At 34.5% G+C, this 19,067-nt stretch overlaps 1 protein-coding gene across 1 annotated transcript in view; it reads right to left on the reverse strand.

Moving 5' to 3' along the window:
• Window positions 1–3,377: 3,377 nt before the first annotated feature.
• Window positions 3,378–19,067, reverse strand: part of LOC105779313 (uncharacterized) — a 42,079-nt gene continuing 26,389 nt past the window's right edge. The window contains exons 26-46 of the mRNA XM_012603064.2: window positions 17,930–18,508; window positions 17,777–17,848; window positions 17,213–17,677; window positions 16,924–17,107; window positions 16,085–16,841; window positions 15,855–15,971; window positions 13,830–14,103; window positions 13,162–13,275; window positions 12,992–13,075; window positions 11,771–11,821; window positions 11,524–11,691; window positions 11,118–11,440; window positions 10,694–11,032; window positions 10,523–10,586; window positions 9,158–9,304; window positions 5,556–5,660; window positions 5,367–5,477; window positions 5,121–5,225; window positions 4,857–4,926; window positions 4,063–4,753; window positions 3,378–3,687 (exon numbers count right to left, since the gene is read on the reverse strand). Of these exons, the coding sequence (XP_012458518.2) occupies window positions 3,648–3,687; window positions 4,063–4,753; window positions 4,857–4,926; window positions 5,121–5,225; window positions 5,367–5,477; window positions 5,556–5,660; window positions 9,158–9,304; window positions 10,523–10,586; window positions 10,694–11,032; window positions 11,118–11,440; window positions 11,524–11,691; window positions 11,771–11,821; window positions 12,992–13,075; window positions 13,162–13,275; window positions 13,830–14,103; window positions 15,855–15,971; window positions 16,085–16,841; window positions 16,924–17,107; window positions 17,213–17,677; window positions 17,777–17,848; window positions 17,930–18,508 (4,860 nt within the window). The 3' untranslated portion in view covers window positions 3,378–3,647. The remainder of the gene's footprint in view (window positions 3,688–4,062; window positions 4,754–4,856; window positions 4,927–5,120; window positions 5,226–5,366; window positions 5,478–5,555; window positions 5,661–9,157; window positions 9,305–10,522; window positions 10,587–10,693; window positions 11,033–11,117; window positions 11,441–11,523; window positions 11,692–11,770; window positions 11,822–12,991; window positions 13,076–13,161; window positions 13,276–13,829; window positions 14,104–15,854; window positions 15,972–16,084; window positions 16,842–16,923; window positions 17,108–17,212; window positions 17,678–17,776; window positions 17,849–17,929; window positions 18,509–19,067) is intronic.

The following is a 19,067-nucleotide window of genomic DNA, read 5'->3' on the forward strand; positions in this document are numbered from 1 at the left end:
GAAAAATACATAGTTTGCACTTCAACAACTAAAATTAGTTCAATATTTATTGAAAGATTCATACAACTTAATTCAATTCAATTTGTTTCATTATTTCACCTCCTTGATCGAGAAGCCCTCCCCTCATTAAACATCTCAATAGCAAGTTTTTGTCTAAACATGCTCCACTCATTTGTATGCTCAATTCTTGAAACTATTGCTTCATGGGTATAAGCATCCTCAACTTCTTCACTACTTTAAGCTTCATCATCACATTTCAAAGGGTCATAAGACATTTTCTTGTGAATATAATTGTGTAGCAAGCAACATGCAAGGATAATTCGATTTTGTATCCTAATGGAATAAAAATGACTCCTAAGTATACCTCATCTCATCTTTAGAAGATCAAAACATCTTTCAATTACATTTCTTGCAAAAGCATACTTTATGTTAAAAACTCTTCAAGGGTGGTGGGTTGGTAACTATGTCTCCACTTAGTTAAGTGACATTGTTGCTCTCTAAAGGATGCTAAAAAGCCTTCTAAATGTGTGTAACCCTCATCGACAAGGTAATAGCAACCTAGTAAAATTTATAACAAATTTTCTAAAAGTCACTTCGTTAAACAAGAATTCAAATTTTATGGTTTAAAGTGCCTAGTAGGAATTATTATTGTAACCAAAAGAAGCATATTGGTAGGCACTTTCAAGTCATTTTTCCTACTCAAAGCATCTTGAAGAACTCTCCCATCAACTGTTGGCCTTTCCCAGCCAAGTAATACGTAAGTCAATTAATGTTAAGGGAACATGCCCCTAAAACATTAGTGGCTACCTCATTTTAACTTGTACGATATCTAGGTTTCTCCTCAAATGATACTCGTACTTTTATGTGGGTTTTATCTAATGCCCCAATAAAATTCTAATAACACATAATCACAAAGGTTGGTTAAATTAACTCAACTAATTTTAGTAAAATGTATATCAAATTATTAATATTATTTTTAATTAATTACCTTGACCCATTTCCACCTGTCATTGGTTGAACCATTGCGAATAAGTTCAATCTTTTTTGGTGAAAAGAAAGATGAATTACATCAAATGCATAAAAAAAAAACCATTGACTTTATCTTTTTGTAAAACTTCTAAGGTTTCCTTAGGTGCTCCATCAAAGACCTGTAAGGTTGATTCCCAATTCAAGCTAAGTTTAGCAAGTGTTCAACTTTAATAACACTAACAAGGACTTTATTCAAATACCTACTCACTATTTCACCCAACCTTTGAAATGTATGACTATAAGTTCTATTCTTAATACAAGGAGCAAGTATGAAAAGGAAAATTGCAACTTGCTTATAAATTAACAAGTGTTTTGTGTCCTTCAACCCTCTTTTTTTTTTTAGTAATTCACACAACTTAAAAAAGATAGCTTTAGACATTCTTAATTCATCACTACATGTTTGTTCATCACCATGGACAAAAGCTCTAATCCTAAATGTATGACTTCATTTTAGGTGTATAAGAAGTTAAAATTTTCTCCTTGATTAGGTGAAGCACCAATTTACTACTGCCATCATCTTAATCCAATGACTTACTACACCCAATATCCTCCTCTTTGGATCCCTAGGCCTAATTAAGCTAAGACCTCCACTCATACTTCTCTTAATCTTAATACTGAAACAAATCATTTTTTACGAAATACCAGCAATTGTTTAATGATATACAAATACATTTTTAATATCAATAACAGAAGTTATACCCAATAATATAACACAAAAAATAAGACAATTTATCAAATAAAATAACAAAAACAATAGTTAAAGTTAATAGTCCTAATCCTATTGAAATCTTTTAATCATCGCAAACTCAATAGCATCCAAAACAAGAATCTTCATAATTTTAGACATCAATCAGAACAAATTATCAAATGGCAGGTTCAATCATGATGCTAGTGGAAGACACTTAAAAAACTATGAATTATGACTAAATATAATATAATTACAATCGAAAGCAAGCAATTAGCTAAAAATGGGTTGATTTTTGTTTTCATTTTTTGCATTAGAAAAGTGAAATAATCTTAACCAAAACCTGAAAGTTAGAATTTTCAGTAGTTTTGCATAAGGCAATGGTTCAATCTGATTTGAAATCCCTACTAAGTATTTTCTAAAGACAAATTACAAGGGTGAACCTCCAAATTCTCAGACAATAAGTTTACGTTTTTGTGGTTAATATTGCATCGTAGTTTCAAGCCTAGTTGGTTTGGGTTAAAATTTCATTTAGCACACATAGTTATACTTTCCTTTTCAATTTAGTATTATTTTAAGCAAAATGCATCCATTTGGCAAAAGCTTTTATATCATTTTCTTTAATGAAAAATCATGGCATCCCAAAGTCTTATATGAGTTGACTTTTCTTTAGAAAAACGGATAACTAGAGAACCACCATTAAGCTTTCAATCTTGGTTCTTATAGAAAATTAGTCAGCATTGATCGGCTACGGTTTGCCTTCAAAAAGACCCAGAGATGTAAAACCCAAAACCTTCAAAAATGGTTACTTCATGGCTACTAAGCGAGACAACAAAAGCCACTCCAAACCAGATTATAGATAATGCATTTGATGAAGATCCAACAAACCCAGCAGGAGCAGCCAATAATTCAAAACCCTTCACAACTGGTTATTTAACATATAATGAAATGTAATATTTCGTTATTATAAAATTAGTTTTTATAAAATTAAACTATTTTGAATATGTTGTTTGCAAAATATAATATGTAATTTAAATATGATAATAAAACTTTCTTATATTTGTTAGCTTTTTTTTTAATGTTTGAAATAACATACTAAATAGGGATGTAAATGAATAGAACGTTCGATGAATAATTTGTATAATATTCGTTATGTTCATTTATTAAGCTAAATAAACAGTATGAACAAAATTTTTATGATTGTTTAATAAAGCGAATAAACACGAACAAAAGTGTATTCAGTTCGTTTATGTTGACAAACAAACTTTATAAGCTTGTTTATTGACTCATTTATGACTCATTTATTTATTAATGATATTTTCTTATAAAAATTTCATTAGCATATATTAATAAAATTATCTTAAAACTCATTTAATTTTCCATTAATATATATTAATAAAATTATTTTGGTTTGTATTTTTCCATTTATAATATAATTATTAATTATTATATTTGACTATTTTATATCTAAACAATATGTGTATGTATTTATTTATTTATTGTTTATTATTCTTTAACATTGTTCGTAAACATATTCAATTATATGTTCATGAACATGTTTGTTTCATGTTCATGAACATGTTCGATTAAGTTAAATGAACATGTTCATCAACATTAAACAAACATGAACACATAATTTTAAATAAAAGAACATGAACAAAAATTGAAATCTTAACCAACACAAACAAACTTATAAATAAACAAACGAACATGAAAAGAAATTTGTTCGTTCAAACTCTGTTCATTTACAGGCCTAATACTAAATAAATCTCATTTAACATGATTAGAATTTAGAAAACAAAGTAAATGTTCCAATAGGATCTCAACACATTGGTGTCAAGAATCAAGATCCTATATATGTATTTTTCCCTGCATAGTAAAGCGCAGAGAATTGAACACTCACATACCTTGACATCCATGAATGTCAAAATAGCTATTCAAAAAAAAAAAACACACATAATCCCAACAACATCCTGCAGAGACAAAAAAACCAAAAAGATAAACAATATTTTAATAAATAAATAATTCTAATCCTTGAAGGATAAATAAACAATATTTGTATATATCTATTATTGTAAAATATAATTTTGTACTTATACTTAGCAGAACCAACTTTTTGTATATATCTATTATTGTAAAATATAATTTTGTACAAACTATACACGAGAATGAATAAATGCAAGAGTAAAAACCAAATGCTTTCCAGCTCAACTCTTATCTAGCTATTTCCTCTCTTTTTTTTTGGTGAACTATATGTTAGGGACCTTTGTTTTTAATTATATATATTCTCCTGTTCTTACTGGGGGTGAAAAAGGCTTACAGAAAAGGAACTAATAAAGGAAATCTACCTGATACTACTTCTCTGCAATAGATATTCACTTCCCCCTTGCTCTTTCCCCTGTTCAATTGTAGAAAGCAAAACCCGTAAAAAGTGCTTTGTGTCTTCTTCTGATTCCAGTTCCAAGTTGGTCTGAAAAAGTGGAAGCGGAGTTGATGGATTATTCCACCGCATCTTCGTCCCACCGCCACCACCCTTCCTCGACATCTGCTGATTCTGTCTTAACAATGCATCTGAACTGCTTCCAACAATATGTACCACCCCATCATCAGCATCAGTGTGGATTACACTATGCAGGCTAATTTCTGTTTCTATCACCCACTCTTGATTAGCTGCAACACCTCGGAATTCAGGTTTCCCCAAGTCCACCAGACTCGGGCAATTAACAACCAACACAAGTCTCTCTGTCATGATGACATATTTACCGGGGTTTTTGAGTGCCTTGGACATGACATAGACTTCATCCTTGAGCTTGCCATCATCAGCTTCCTTAAGCACCGATATTCCAACAGCTTCTTCCCAAGAGTAAGGCCTCAAAGGAAGTTCTCTGCTTAAAGGCCTTGGCAAACGAACTCTACAACGTTGTGAACCCATTTGGTATAATCTGCTTCTGTTTCTAATACTCTGTGCAGTTTTTCCAGTAACCTCAAGTATACTAGCAGCTGGTCTTCCCACTAGTCCGGTTACTCCCAAAGCTATTCCTGTACGGAACACAAAAATAATCAGATGATGATGTATGCCTTGTTGATTATGATAGTAACATGGCTCATAAGACCTGCAGCCAACTAGCTACCAGTGGTTTACCTGAGAGGATTCCAGGTAGGCCATGTTTCTCTGCTTCTTTAACTGGCGATTGAAGGAGGCCAGTAAGTCCCTGAAATTAACAGGAAAATAAGATTCAACCTTGAAAAGGCATGCAGTAACATCTCTATCCAAACACGCTCCCCATAAAAGACAACTGTTAACAAGCAGCTTTATTTCTTTCCAGAGGGTTTACTGCTGTGGTGCAATATTTACCATCCAAATAGAAAGAGCTCAAAAGATAAAAAGAAGAAAAGATGTTCATACCTCAAAAACTTCATTAATTATGCCTTTACTGTGTGAAGCCTCCCCTTTCAATTGCCTTTCCATTCTTGCAACAGCCTGCTCATCAAATGTAAATGCAACAATACCCTGCAAGCAGTATAGCTTTTCACTGTCAATCAATGATATTTGACTGAATATAATTCAAGTTTCTCATAGATAATAACATTAAGAAATAAAAAATAAAAAATAAAACCTTAATTAATCAGAACAAATTGCATCTATTGATACCTTGTGTGCAGCTTTACTGAATTGAGTGGCAGCATCACTTAGTGCATAGACCGTATTGCTCAGAAGACTAGTAGTACCTTGAGCCATGCCTGTGATAAGTCCAGTGGGACTCTAAAAGAAACATTCCTATTTCAGCCCTCAGCCATTAAGACAGAGTTAAAGCTAACAAAGAATACAAAATTTAATTACCTTCAAAATACTCTTTGCAGGAACTGCTAAGAAATCTCTAATTCCTACACCTAGACTCCTAGCAAATCCCATGGGATTGCCGATAACACCAGCAGAGCCAAACACCTGCAGATTACATTAGTTTCTGTGAAATCAAGTGAGGAAGAAGGAGGAGAAAGAAGAAAGAAAACAGCTGCTGTTGCAGCTCTACTGTTGGCTGTAACAGCCGTAAAAAGGAAAGAAAAATAAGGAGAAGAAAAGAAGAGAGAAAGAGGGAAAAGACTTGTGGAAAATATTACTTGTCTACTTACAATAAGTTACATAGCCTATTCATAATAATAACTAGATACACAAATAAGGAAGGTCAAAGATATGATATGATATGCCTAATATTATGCTAATTAATCCTAGAATCATGACATAATTATGCAAGATATCACAACTATCACAACAGTTCCGAGAAGATGATGAATCACATCAGAGGCAACACAGTCAGCAGCAATGAAATTCATACATGGCAAGCTCTGCAGTGTGCAGAGCACTAATTTGTTTCAAACAGATTCTAAGGGAGCTGGAGATCAAAGCATAACTTCTGAATCATGAAAAATGGAGTTCCGAGGCACCCAAGAGTACAAACATCAAATATAAGGTGATATCTTTCACAAATTAAAGTCACCCAGGCTTTAATGGTAAGTATGGGATTTGGTTGAGATTCTAGATTCAAGTTGTGGTACCAACGGAACAGTAGGACTTGAAATTTGATCTGAGGCCTGTGACTAAGCCCACTGATAGAGGAGATTTATCATGTGGCTTTGTTTATGTGGTCATTCTATTGTACATAAATATTGTTTTTGCCAAACCTTCCTTAATAGTTAGGTGGCCTTATTGTGATGCACCTTTTAAACCTAGGTTTGTGAAGTCATAAATATAGGTTTCAATAAAACTTGGAATTTAAGCTATGATGATTGATATTTTGATTTAGGGATTTTTACCTATGAGACATGAGATTTGAGTTCATGCAATTGAGATTATTAAGGCTATTATTGAGTGTTTAAGAATGCCAGTTCTACATCAATCTGGTAACACAGTAGACAAGATTTGCAGTTTTGGATTTGAGGGAACCTTTTCAACCAATCGTTAAAAATCCTATACCGCTTTTCATCCACTAAACCCTTTTAAATTTACTAACTAATTCAAACACTGCTCTCACAACTCAAAACTTGCAGATATTTAATAAACTAAACCCTAAATCAAGGTTGTTGGAATTCGACCAGACCGGCCAACCAAACCTTGAAACCACTAGGAACCCCAGTCTGGAGAAAGAGGTTGAACCAATTGACCTGTGAACCGGTACAAACCAGTTGAACCGGCTGTTATACTTTTATTTTTTATTTTTTTATGAACTAATAATTTATCTAATCAAACCACCGGTCCTGTTACAAAATCATTGCCCTAAATACTAAACAAAGAACCACAACTCTCACATCAGAACACTAGTGAAATTAATCTTAAATTCTCAACAAAAATTCAAAACATGAGTAGTTAAATGAACCACGAGCCCCTTTTAAAACACGAGGAAGCCAGAAAATTGCAAAAGCCTCCCATTACCCTTGTATAGCCCAACAAACAAAGAAGCAGACGCCGTCAAGGGTATCATGCTTTCCAAAATAGTCGACCAATGCATTCCCAACTTAACAGGGAACAATGATGATCAACAAGAAACCAACAACAGCAACCTACAAGAAATGAGCTACAGCATCAACTCTATGATCGCCTGGGTGACCTGACAAAAGTTTATCAACCCCAATCTCATAACGATCTCCAAGATCATGCCAACCTGCTAGTCAGCTACTTCACAACAGAGCTTTGTGTTGTTGATTACCATTCATCACATTGTCTTAGATGCTAAAAGTGCATGATTACCATGGTTCCGAAAAGGTTTCAATAGGCAATGGTGACACCATTCTAATTTCTCATATCAATAAAAACCAATTTATGTGCATCAAATCATCACTTTCAATTACTTAACACTTTATGTACTCCCACCATTAAAAGAAACCTTATGTTTGTTTTTCAATTTTGCCACAATAAACAAACATCTATGAGGTTTTCCTGTCATATAGAAGCGCCTCTAGTACGCAGGCAGAATAGAGATGGACTTTACTACGGGACATCAAGCAGTCCAACTAATCCCCAATGCAATATGGTCGTTACTCTTCACCTATGGCACCGTCACTTAAGACATCCAAATTGTTGTATTCTAAATAAAATTTTGCATCAATTTTCTGTTCAAATTCAAAAACTGTTTCCGCTTGTAATTCTTATTGCTTCAATAAGATGCATAGGTTGGTTTTTGCTGAAAATCCCCTACATAGTCAACGACCATTACAAACAATTTACAATGATTTATGGGGCCCTCCATAGTGTTGTCAGTTGATAAAAGTGATTTATGGACCCTTACTTGAATGACGTTTTCAAACAAAAATCTTTTCTATATTGATGGTGGTAATGAATTTGTAAGTTTATTTTACCTAAAAACACACGGTACACCAACAATTATTTTCCCCTCCTCTACAACTAAAGAGTGGCCCTAGTAGAGCACAGATACCTACATGTTGTTAAACTGCTAAAACACTCTCACACAAAGCCTCACTACCCTCAATATTTTGGATTTTGGCCTATCATCACGCTGTCAATCAATAGGTTAATCACACCAAGTCTAAAAAAAACATGCCCTTATGAAATTTTATTCCAAGAACCTCCAAATTATAAGTCTATAAGATTTGGGTGTTATGCTATCAATGGCTGAAGCCATATGCCAAAAGTAAACTTTAGTCCCATGGGAAGGCTATCAAACGGTTGCTCCGATGTTTTAATCGAACATCCTACGATATTTGCATAACTCGTGAACATGACTCAATGCTGGTAGTTTATTCAAATTTCGATTGAGCTGGTGAACCGATTGATCAAACTTCCACTACTAGTTACATGATTTATCTAGGAAGAACTATTTTATGGTCCTCCAAGAAGCAGTGATCAGTGTCTTGATCTTACACTGAAGAAGAATATCATGCTCTTGTTGCTGCTGTCACAGAAACATATTGGCTCGCCAACCTCTGCTGTGAGCTACGCTTTTCACTCAATATCATCCAGCATATCATACGTGATAAAGTTAGCACAACATACATTTCTGAAAACCATGTCTTCCATAACTGAATGAAACATGTGCAAACGACTTCCACTTCATTCATGAATAGGTAGAAAACAAAGAAGTTGCAGTCAAACATTTACACACAGTAGATCAGGTTGCATGTTCCAAGTTGGGTGTTGTCAATGTCTTCACCAAATTGCAAGGGTGTAAAAGAGAGGAACCAACTATCGTGAATCTAAATCCATTTTAGCTTTCCGTTATTTGTTCCAAAATTTTGTTTTTCAAATATTTTCTAACATACTTAGAGTTATTGAGATTTTTTCTTCTAGCTATTAGGAAAATTAGTTGAGAATTACTTGTATAAATAGCTTGATAAAATTCAATAATGGAGCACACTTTCTATTCTATTTTCCTTATAGTAGCACCATGCTATAGGGTTCAATGATTTTAACAAAGACGATCTGATATTTACCTTGTACATCTCATGGAGAAATTGTCGAGTATAGTGCCTAATCAGGATCTCCTGAATAGATTCCCAACTGGCCATTTGATGCATGATTGACAACTCTTTGAGATGAATTCGTGCTCCCTCTACATCAGCAAAAGCCATCAGACCTCTCTGCAGTGAATAGTTTTACCAAAGATTAGTACTTTACAGGAGAGGAACCCCAAAGGGAATTTTCAAAGTTCTACTAAAACAATGGAATTAACATGAAGCAAAGAAAAGTAGTGAAACAAATGCACACGAATTACACTAGCAAAGCACATTTTTTATTAAGGAATGACCATTTAATGATTGACTCAAGAACATCTGCATGATTAAAATCATGGCCAAAAATCAAAAGATGAAATGAGAATGATGATTGTTTTCCCTATTCATCTTTTTGCTTTTGTGGTTTACAATTTCTGTGACGATGAGGCAATTAGAAGGGAAACATATGCCAAACCAATAGCAAACACAAAACTGAAATAGACTTAATAGCATTCTGAATTGAACTTCACGAGTAGGAAATATCATTTGCTCCTGTTATGCGATTATTACATTTGGGGAAAAAGGACAAGAGAAAAAGATCATTGCTGCTAGTTTGAGCCTTTTTTCACCCTCCCTGTTTCTATTCAACTTATAAAAGCAGTAGTTAGTATTTGACAACCAAATACAATTTTAAAATAGTCTCGACTTCTAGCAAAAATTCAAACATAAAAAATGACAAAAATAAGCCAAACTCACAAGGAAACCATGAAAACTTAGAGAATCCTAAGTAGGCTGAATTAGCTTTAGCTCGTGTACTAAGCATAATAATGTGATGGATCAAGACATCACCTAAAATAGCTAGCGAATGGCTCAGGCCATTTTCATCCATATACTGAGGCAGAAGAAAATCTCATCCTAGCAAAACAACTTATAAATATGCACTAACCAAATCAAGTTTAAGTAGCATCCACCTGAATGCGTAGTGGCCAATTCCAATTACAGTCAAAATAGTGAAACAATATATTCAATATGAGTACCAATAAATATACCAAGTCTCTATGTCTGCGCATGTAAAATAAATGTGAAACACTAGACATGTTAAGTTTGGTCCTTAGTACAAGGCAGGAAGCACAAATCCATCATATTTGGTAAAAAAAAAAAAGCTAACCAGTTCACTGAAGCCACATGAGATTTGACCATATTTTTCATTTATTTCCTCACTAGCCAAGTAATGAAATCTCCACTTCCTGGGTAAGCTAAAAGTGCTTGAATTTTTATAATCATGCCAGTTTTTATTTTTTAGATACTCATCTATGATGCACAACCTTATATGGTTCTAGGAGTTTAGATAATAGAGCCACTCACATGGATAACAGATTCTCCAGATGTAAGAACCCCGCTTCTAAGCATCCAAGGAGAACTAGAAAAGCTGTTCAAACCAAACCTCATATTTGTTAGTTTAGTTTACAGGTGATAAGATAAGAGCTTGAGTTGAATTTAAAGAAACCAACTCCACTAGAGACAAAGTTATTCTACCTAAGAGTAAACTTTATAGGAGCCAAATCAAATGATTCCACATAAATCTTCTTCTGTCTTCTGGCCAAACAGTGAATTTGCTGCCAAGGAGCCCCTATTGGAACTATTAAAGGTAATCCACCAGTGTCATCAATTCTACTGAGCACAGGAGTACCAGTACCATGTAGCTGTTCTCTTACTTTCACATGCTCAGATGTTTGACCATGCATAAAACCCACATTGAAGTTAGGATCAGAAAATGGCAAGGCTTGACTCTGTAAACCTGGAGAGACAGCTTTGTAGAAGTAAAGCAAGCTCAAAATCAGTTCCTGTTCAAGCTCAAGGCAAAAATCTGCCATTCTGCAAGCAAATATATACTAAAATAAGCACTTAAACTATTACAAATCAAACAATTACTAAGATGCATTTGAATCTGAAACGACACCTTAAGCTTATATATTCAAAAGAGACCAATGAAATATCTTTCTTCCTCCACTTTGCCACAGCTAGGTTAAACACAGGTTCAAACGAAGAATCTGAAGAAATCAGTAACCCCCTTTCAGCTTTGAATTTTGGGCTATCATCCTTCCTTATCTGGCCAACTTGGTTACTTCTGTATTCCCTATTAAAGGAAAGGACGACAGGATAGGGGGTGTTATGCAGTTGATTATCTATTTGAAGTGAAGATATATGGCAAGAAAGCTTTTGGTGGTCCACACTCTGAAATAGATCGATTTTTATATTTTTTGCAGAGGCAAAAAGCAATTCCTGCAAAATAAAGAGAAAGCTTAATAGATTTTGAAGTATATCTTTAGATCAGAAAAAAACTCTAGCAATTTGTATCTGCTAACCTGTGGGTAAGAATTAACCAAAGAAATACCAATGCAAGGAATGGTAACTGAAAACTTCTCCTTGTATTCAGCAGGTTTCTCTTGATTTTGTTTTTCTTGGAACTTAATGGTACTTTGATCTGTCATGTCTTTCAGAACATGATATGTTGAATCAATAATTGTGAGCACCTGAAACAAGAAATTCAGTTGTTAAGCTACACAAATGCAAAAAAAATCCAGCTCAAAGCACCTAACTATGATAATGTACCTTTGTTGCACCCTCAGCACGCACAGATAAAAGCAACATCCTTTCTGGCTTCTGTAAACAGTTTAGCATTAGATAAATATTTAATGTAAAATCAGGATACAGGAGTAGAGGGGAAATAATAACCTTGAATAGCTAATTTTTTATATTTAAGAAATAGCTATTTCAAATAAATATTTATAAACGAGCCAACAGAATCATATGCTACATTACTCCAGCAGTATAATATAACAAGCCATCTCATATTCCTTATGTCTTTAGAGAACAATAATGGGTAATCTTTTTCAAGAACAAGGGAGAGTGAAGGATTTTCTTTGGAGAATGTTTTCTGGAGCTAATGTAATATTCATTTATCAAGACTTAAAAGAATCGAAGGTAATGACGAAGAGGAAGATGGTGTTTTTAGAAGCTGATGTCATACTCATTCACCAAGCTTAAAGAATCAAAGGCCGTGATGAGAGGAGGATGGTGATTACTGTGATACCTTGAGATTCTAGTCACAACCCAGCAACTGAAGATTCATTCTTATCAGATATTAGTCATTGCAGCAGAAAATCGGGATTATAGATCTTAATTCAAAACAAAAAATAGTGAAAAGAACAAAAGGATACTAGGTAAAAGGCTAGAATTTCTTTCCTTCTCTCCTTTTTCTCCTCTCCTTCTCCTCCCCTTTTTCTTTAAATTTAAATATTCTATTGTAATTGGATTTATGTTATTTTAATTATTCTTTAAGCAATAATCAATAGATTATCAGGTTCACATATTTACAACACTTGTGTAATTATTTATTTTTTAATGTTTGAAAATTATTAGTATTTGGCCACGCTAGTTCTAAAAGACAAACACAGCCATGCAGGTTGTACAATAGCACATTGGCTTATCTTGAACTTTGGTAAAGTAGAAGAGCTTTCTATAGAATTTTAGCCTCCGAAATATTCATAAAATAATGCTCACCTTCAAGGTAAGCATCTAATGCTACTACATTCATTAAATATAGCATGAAACTAAAAATTGATATATTATTAGCTTGCAACTTTTTATGCTGCAAATTGACCCTATTAGACAAGTTACTGCAGGAGGGTTCAATCCTCAAAGAATATCAATTGAAATATACTACTAACCCTCCTTCACCAATTCAGAGCAGATATAAAGTTTGCTGATCTATTTAGGCGCCTTATGTCAGGTCCTGCTTAAAGAAATAAAGCTAATAACAGAATGACGTACCTCAGAAGTAGACTGTAGGTGCACAGGCATATATTCTTTCAAATCATCTAGAGCAAAAGAACCCACCATACGCTCCCCTGGTACCTTTATATGTCAAACAAAGATTCATTAGAAAGGCAATACCTTACAGTTCATCACTTCAAAAGGAACAAAAAGTAAAGTGGGCATACCTCAATAGAAACACGGTGGGGATAGCAGGGTTCATCCCACGCATAAGGGCAGGAAGTGTATGGGTGAACAATGGTGTCAAGTGATTCACACCTTTGTTGGTAAATCCTTAGTCTCTACAATGACAAAAATGATACAGAACTCTCACAAAAAATTATAATTAAAGTTTTAAAATGGGTGATGCAGAATGCAAAGAAGGTAATTGAGGGATTAAAATACTTAAAGATTTGGAGTTTACACAAATATTAGCTATTCCACATTTGATGGTTTGGATCTTAGCATTTCATATTTACGAGTAGAATGTCATAAATAACCCCTTACAAACAGAAAGAAAAGTAATAATAGAAACGGCAGTACAAATAAGTAAAATATAAGATAAAAAAAAAAAAAACCTACTAACAAGTACTATAACAGCACACAAGCAAAGACTGCAATCCAACAATTTGAGCCATGTCTTAACAAAGCTGGTTTTTACATAGCACTAGCAGAGACACAGATTAAGTATTTGGTTCACTCAGTTCGTTTTACCAATCGAACTAAATAGGAATAACAAGTTAGTATCTGATACATGAAAAGGCCACAAAATATAGGAAGCCAGAAATTAACGAGTAAAAAGCAATTAGCTAAAACCTAAGAATACAAAAGAAGCATTAATTGAATAGGTACCAACCTCCTTTGAGAAATTATCAATTCTATATGGCATATATCCTGTATCATCCTCAGATATGAGAATCAAGTTTGTCCCACAATTCCCTTGGAGGCTTCCAACAATCTTTTCATTCCTGATGGAAACATCAGCATTCTGTACCTCCACCCGTATCATATTCATTGTCCCAGAAGCATAATTTCTTATCTTCACTTGAGTGTCACCTAAATGATCTGGCAAGAAGCTGCCAGACCATTGCCAGCCAGGTTCATCAAAACGCAAGGAAATCAATAATTCCCTGCAACAGATTGAAAATGGATAAGCAAGCTAGGGAGGGACAAAACATATCATAAAAGTTGCAATCAAGAAGTTACGCAAAGTTATAGAGGACCATCCTATGTAGCTCCAACTCTTCATTTTGGTAGAAGTACCCATGTCAAACAAATATTCTAACATGAGTACGGGATATGACCCTCCAAATACATGGAAGAAGTTAGAAAAAATTGAATATACCCAAGTTAAACACATACCCATTATCCAACACTAACACCCTATCCAAGTATCATCATCCCATTCTAATTAAAACTTAGTTAGATGATGATAATCCAATACTTTCTTTCTCTTTCTCTTTCTCTTAGCGAAAGCTTCGTAAATAATTGTAATTGATTCAAGTAGCAACCTTGGTTCAATCCAGATTCATATTTGCCAGCAGCTGCTTCTATTGGTTAAATCATGTTAGTGCCAGCACATAGAAGTGCTACTATTCCTCCTAAAACCCACTAATTAATGCGGTTCTTCACCTTCCTAGTGAAGTAGGGAACTATATACAGCAAGTTTTGAAGATAAGAAAGCTTGATAACTTTATGAGGAAGCAAATTATAGCATTGCAAAGATCATAAACTGTTCATTGGAAATATGAGGTTATTGAGGACATATTTGAAAATAGACTACAAACAATGAGCACATGTAGTTAAGAGTCTACAGATAAATTAACTACATCACTTTGACTAAGGACTTGAAGAATGGCTTGGCTTTGCGGTTGTAGCCATTGGGGTTAGCTTATCAATAGTGAAACACAGTGCATTAAGGCTTTCTTTAAGTCATGTATAGCATACTGTAAAGACAGGTAGTTGCTCAGATGACACATCTTACGTAAGGTAGGCAGCAAGGGCAATTTTTACTGAAAAAAAGATTGAAATTTCTGTCATATTATTTGAAATACACCTTACAAACCATACAAGATATAAAATATCCCAATTTAAAACACATAAAGGAAGACTATTACCGATATCTTATTCCCAAGCATCAAATTTTCATAAATCTGTTGCTGGAGAATCCAAGATTCCCATGAAAAAAAGCATTAACGACAGTACAAAAATCTTTATATGATAGTAATGTTAAAGAATAGTATCTCATGAAAAACATGTTAAATTTTAATAAAGGCATTCAGCCTAAAACTATCTGCCAATAAATAGTGAAGCCAACCTGAATATAAAGATAACAAACTGAAAACTTAACCAAAATGAGTTATCGGTTAACACAACTCGGTACTCCCCTAAGGACTTGTTCCAATACCAACAACAGAAACAAATAGGCCTTTCACATGGATAAACACTTCTGGGGCAATAAGCAATAAGAACAAGTAACAACTAATTTGAGTTCCAATACCACGTTAAGCATTCAACTTGAATTCAATTTTAGGAAGGTCCAATGAAAAATCAATAGGTAAGAATTGGAGAGGCCCTTGTTATATTATGTGTCTACCACAAATTTCATCGATAGGGGATTATTACCACTTTAACAGTCCGCTTCACATGTAGCAGAACTAGACGTATTGCATGATATATCTTAACAGACCTATAATGTGATTGGACATCACATATAAACACAACGAGCAGATCAAAGAGTAGCAAATACAGTGGGGAAAAGTTTGCTCTTTAAGGAACTGGCAATAGATAGGGAATCCAAACTTGAATGTAAAGATAAAACCACAAATTCAAGTAAAATTGATGTGGAATAAAATCTTTCGACATAAAGATGGCAAAGTACCTTGTTGTATCAGTCCAATGGAGCTGTGAATGTTGCCCAACACCCAAATGATAAAGAATATCAGTTCCCTTCTGCTTATAATATAACTCCTTGCTGCATGCATTACTAATAACATATCTGCACAAGAAAAAACTTGCTATGAAAGAGACAAAAAAAGAATGTATTCAAGAAAAGTAAAATTATTTGACAAGAGACAGCAGTAATTTTTGGATTCTTAGGAAAATCATTACCTTGGCTGAAAAGTAATAGCCCGTGTCCTTCCAGCAAATGCTCCAGGAATAGCATTAGATGTAACAGATAATATAAACATTGCATTTGATAATGGCTGGGGAACAAGAACAGTTGTTGAACCACTTGGTGGGACTAGAAGAAAGGGCCCTGACCATGGTGAACTAGGCACATTTTCTGAGTTGTGTCCACGAGAACTATTAGCTACGCAAACCACAATTTCACTTCCAGAAGAAATAGGATGTGGAGAATATATGCATGCCTTAACCATTCCACACTCTTTCTCCATAAAGTCATTATTCCCTGACAACCGAGTGCTTGAACCCAATCGATTCTTCAGAATATTTGACGAATTTTTCTTATCAACTAAATCATGTTGGTCAGTTTGCTTCTGAGACAATGAAATCGAGGGATTTCTAACAAATCTTCCTAACTGCAGATCAAATGTTTTTCTAGTTGAAACAATGCGATTTTTCAAGAATGACAAGCCCAAACTCTCAATTTGTGGAGATTCAATAGCTGAGTGTTGGTTAGAAAATAAAAGGCTCAGACCATCTCTGGTGCCTTGAAACAGCTCATTATCAACTTGATTGTAACAGGAAGGTAAAGTACAGACAGTTCTGTCCATCTCATTGGCGGACTCTGAAATACTGAGTGGGAATGGTGTGCAGTTATATAACAGAAAGGGAACATAAATGAAGAGTTCCCGAGCACCAGAGAACGCGTCCATCATCTTTTCCATAGTTACATGTATTGGGCCTAGAGGAAAAAAGTAACAGATGCACTATGAAACAAATTCGATAAGTAATAAAGTAGTTAACCATGAGTAGATATAAATTACCACTACATGTATCAGGTTCAAAGGCCACGGTTTCAGACTGAGAGAACTTTGTTCCACTGAACTTAGCAGTTGTACTGAATGTTTCTGTGCGTGGAAACTTAAGGACTGACGGTCTATATCCATAAATATTGAACTCCAGTGTCAGGTCATGTGATAGATCAATATGATGAAAGAAATTGATTATCTGAAAAGACAGGTATATGCATTTACATTAGTTCAGAGCACCACATCCTAATAAGTAAACTGATGCACAAAACTACATTTTTCACAGTAGAAATGAAGCACAAACCTTTGAAAGCAATGCAGTACGTGTAATTCCACCACTTTCAATCGTCAATGATATTGCCTCAGGAAGATAGTTATTAATGACTAAAGGAGTACTTAAAGTCATTTGATGAATATACCGATCTTTTGACTTGCACAAATCTTTTATATTTTTGTTGCTACTTTGGATTGACTGGCTCACAGTATCATCATTACAGCTCACTGAGCCTTTCTTTAGCCTGTCAGCTGCAGGTATGCTAATATGCCGAAGTGATAGGCAACAACGAAATGGGTCACTGCTTGGATGAGATGGGTAACAGACAAAAGATCTGAGAAATCCAATCTTGCCTTCCAAGGAGAGAAGATCAGAGAGGTTGTGTGCTTCACTCCACAGGTAAGAATTCCCAAGAGGACGCCACCTCATGCGACCAGCTTCAGCCAAATGTAGAGGCAGTGGAAACTCTTGACCAGGATATACTGGGTCTAGAATCTGGAATAATCAATCCAAAATGAAGAGATGAAGACAGGTATACATAAATTTATATAAACAGTGAAATTTATAGGAATCAAACAATAGATCCGAGCGCACCTTCGGTGAAATACCAAATGGGATATCAAACCTTAGTTCCAGTGGAATTGAAGTAGCATTTAGAATTATCACCTGAAGTTAACAGGAATTAGAAGAAGCTAACAAACAGCTAAAAGTAGAAAAATCTGTGATAATATGCGCACGTATACATACCGTTGAGTACAAACGTATTAGCTTGCTATACCGTTGCACTGAAACATCAAACACAACAGGTACAACAAAACCATTCTTTCCGTCAGTTGCACCATTTTCTTTCAGGTTTACATTGTATTGTGAATTATTTGAAAAATCAACCTCAAAATATGTAAGTCCAACAAGATCCATTGAAACAGGAGCAGAAGGAACAGACATGCCATCAAGTTGAATAGTCATCAAATGATGAGCCACCCCATTTGATTGCCTCTCACTGAGATTATCAGAAGAATGACTAGGCCTATAATGATAAAGTTGTTCGTCCGGTATGTCATTAAGATAAATTGGAACAGAAGCGCCAGCTTGCACAATTTTTCCATCTTTCTCTTTTGAGGCATCAAACTGATCAGAACTGGCCAGTCCTTGATAAACATGATACTCTAGAGGTGAAGAAGTCAGGTTTTGAAGTATATAAGGAGCGTATCTTCCTCCAGACATATTTTCAGTGAGCTGAGGATCAAGAAATCTTTGCTTTTCAGAAGAATCATGTTCCAAAAATCCCCAGGCATCCTTAACCATTTCAATTGTCCTGAGAACAGTCTGGTTTTTTATTTTTTATTTTTAAAAAAGAAAAGAAGAAGAAAAGTTATATTATAGATTAATAGTACAAATCTAAACATAAGAAAATACTGAAACATGAGATTAGTGTGGTAACAATATCATTAGAAGAAAACGCCTTGAGAAAACTGTCTATATCATATGAAACCAAGGTGATTATACAGCAGATTAAAAATCTATATAAATCTTACTCTGGTGCACAAGCATGAACAGCAGTAGAACTATGAAGACGAACAATATTTATGACAACTACCAGTTTACCTATTTTCTTTGAATGACAAATATTCAATTGTTTACAGTGCTTCACAAGAAATGGAATTTTAAGATCAACAGTGTGCACCGTCAAGTGATATTGTAACAATGATGTCCAAATGATTATGAACAATTATTTTTGGACTTAGTTTTACTGATTTCATTATATTTTATGGACTCAGTAGTACTCTGCATATACTTTATCCTTGGATTCAGTCGAATTATGCTATCAACCGTGTGGTTAGGCCACAAAATCCCCCTGCAATGACTGAAAGAATTTTGCTACCAC

The sequence above is a fragment of the Gossypium raimondii genome, chromosome 4 (genome assembly GCF_025698545.1).
Source record: "Gossypium raimondii isolate GPD5lz chromosome 4, ASM2569854v1, whole genome shotgun sequence".
NCBI classification, from domain to species: Eukaryota; Viridiplantae; Streptophyta; class Magnoliopsida; order Malvales; family Malvaceae; genus Gossypium; species Gossypium raimondii.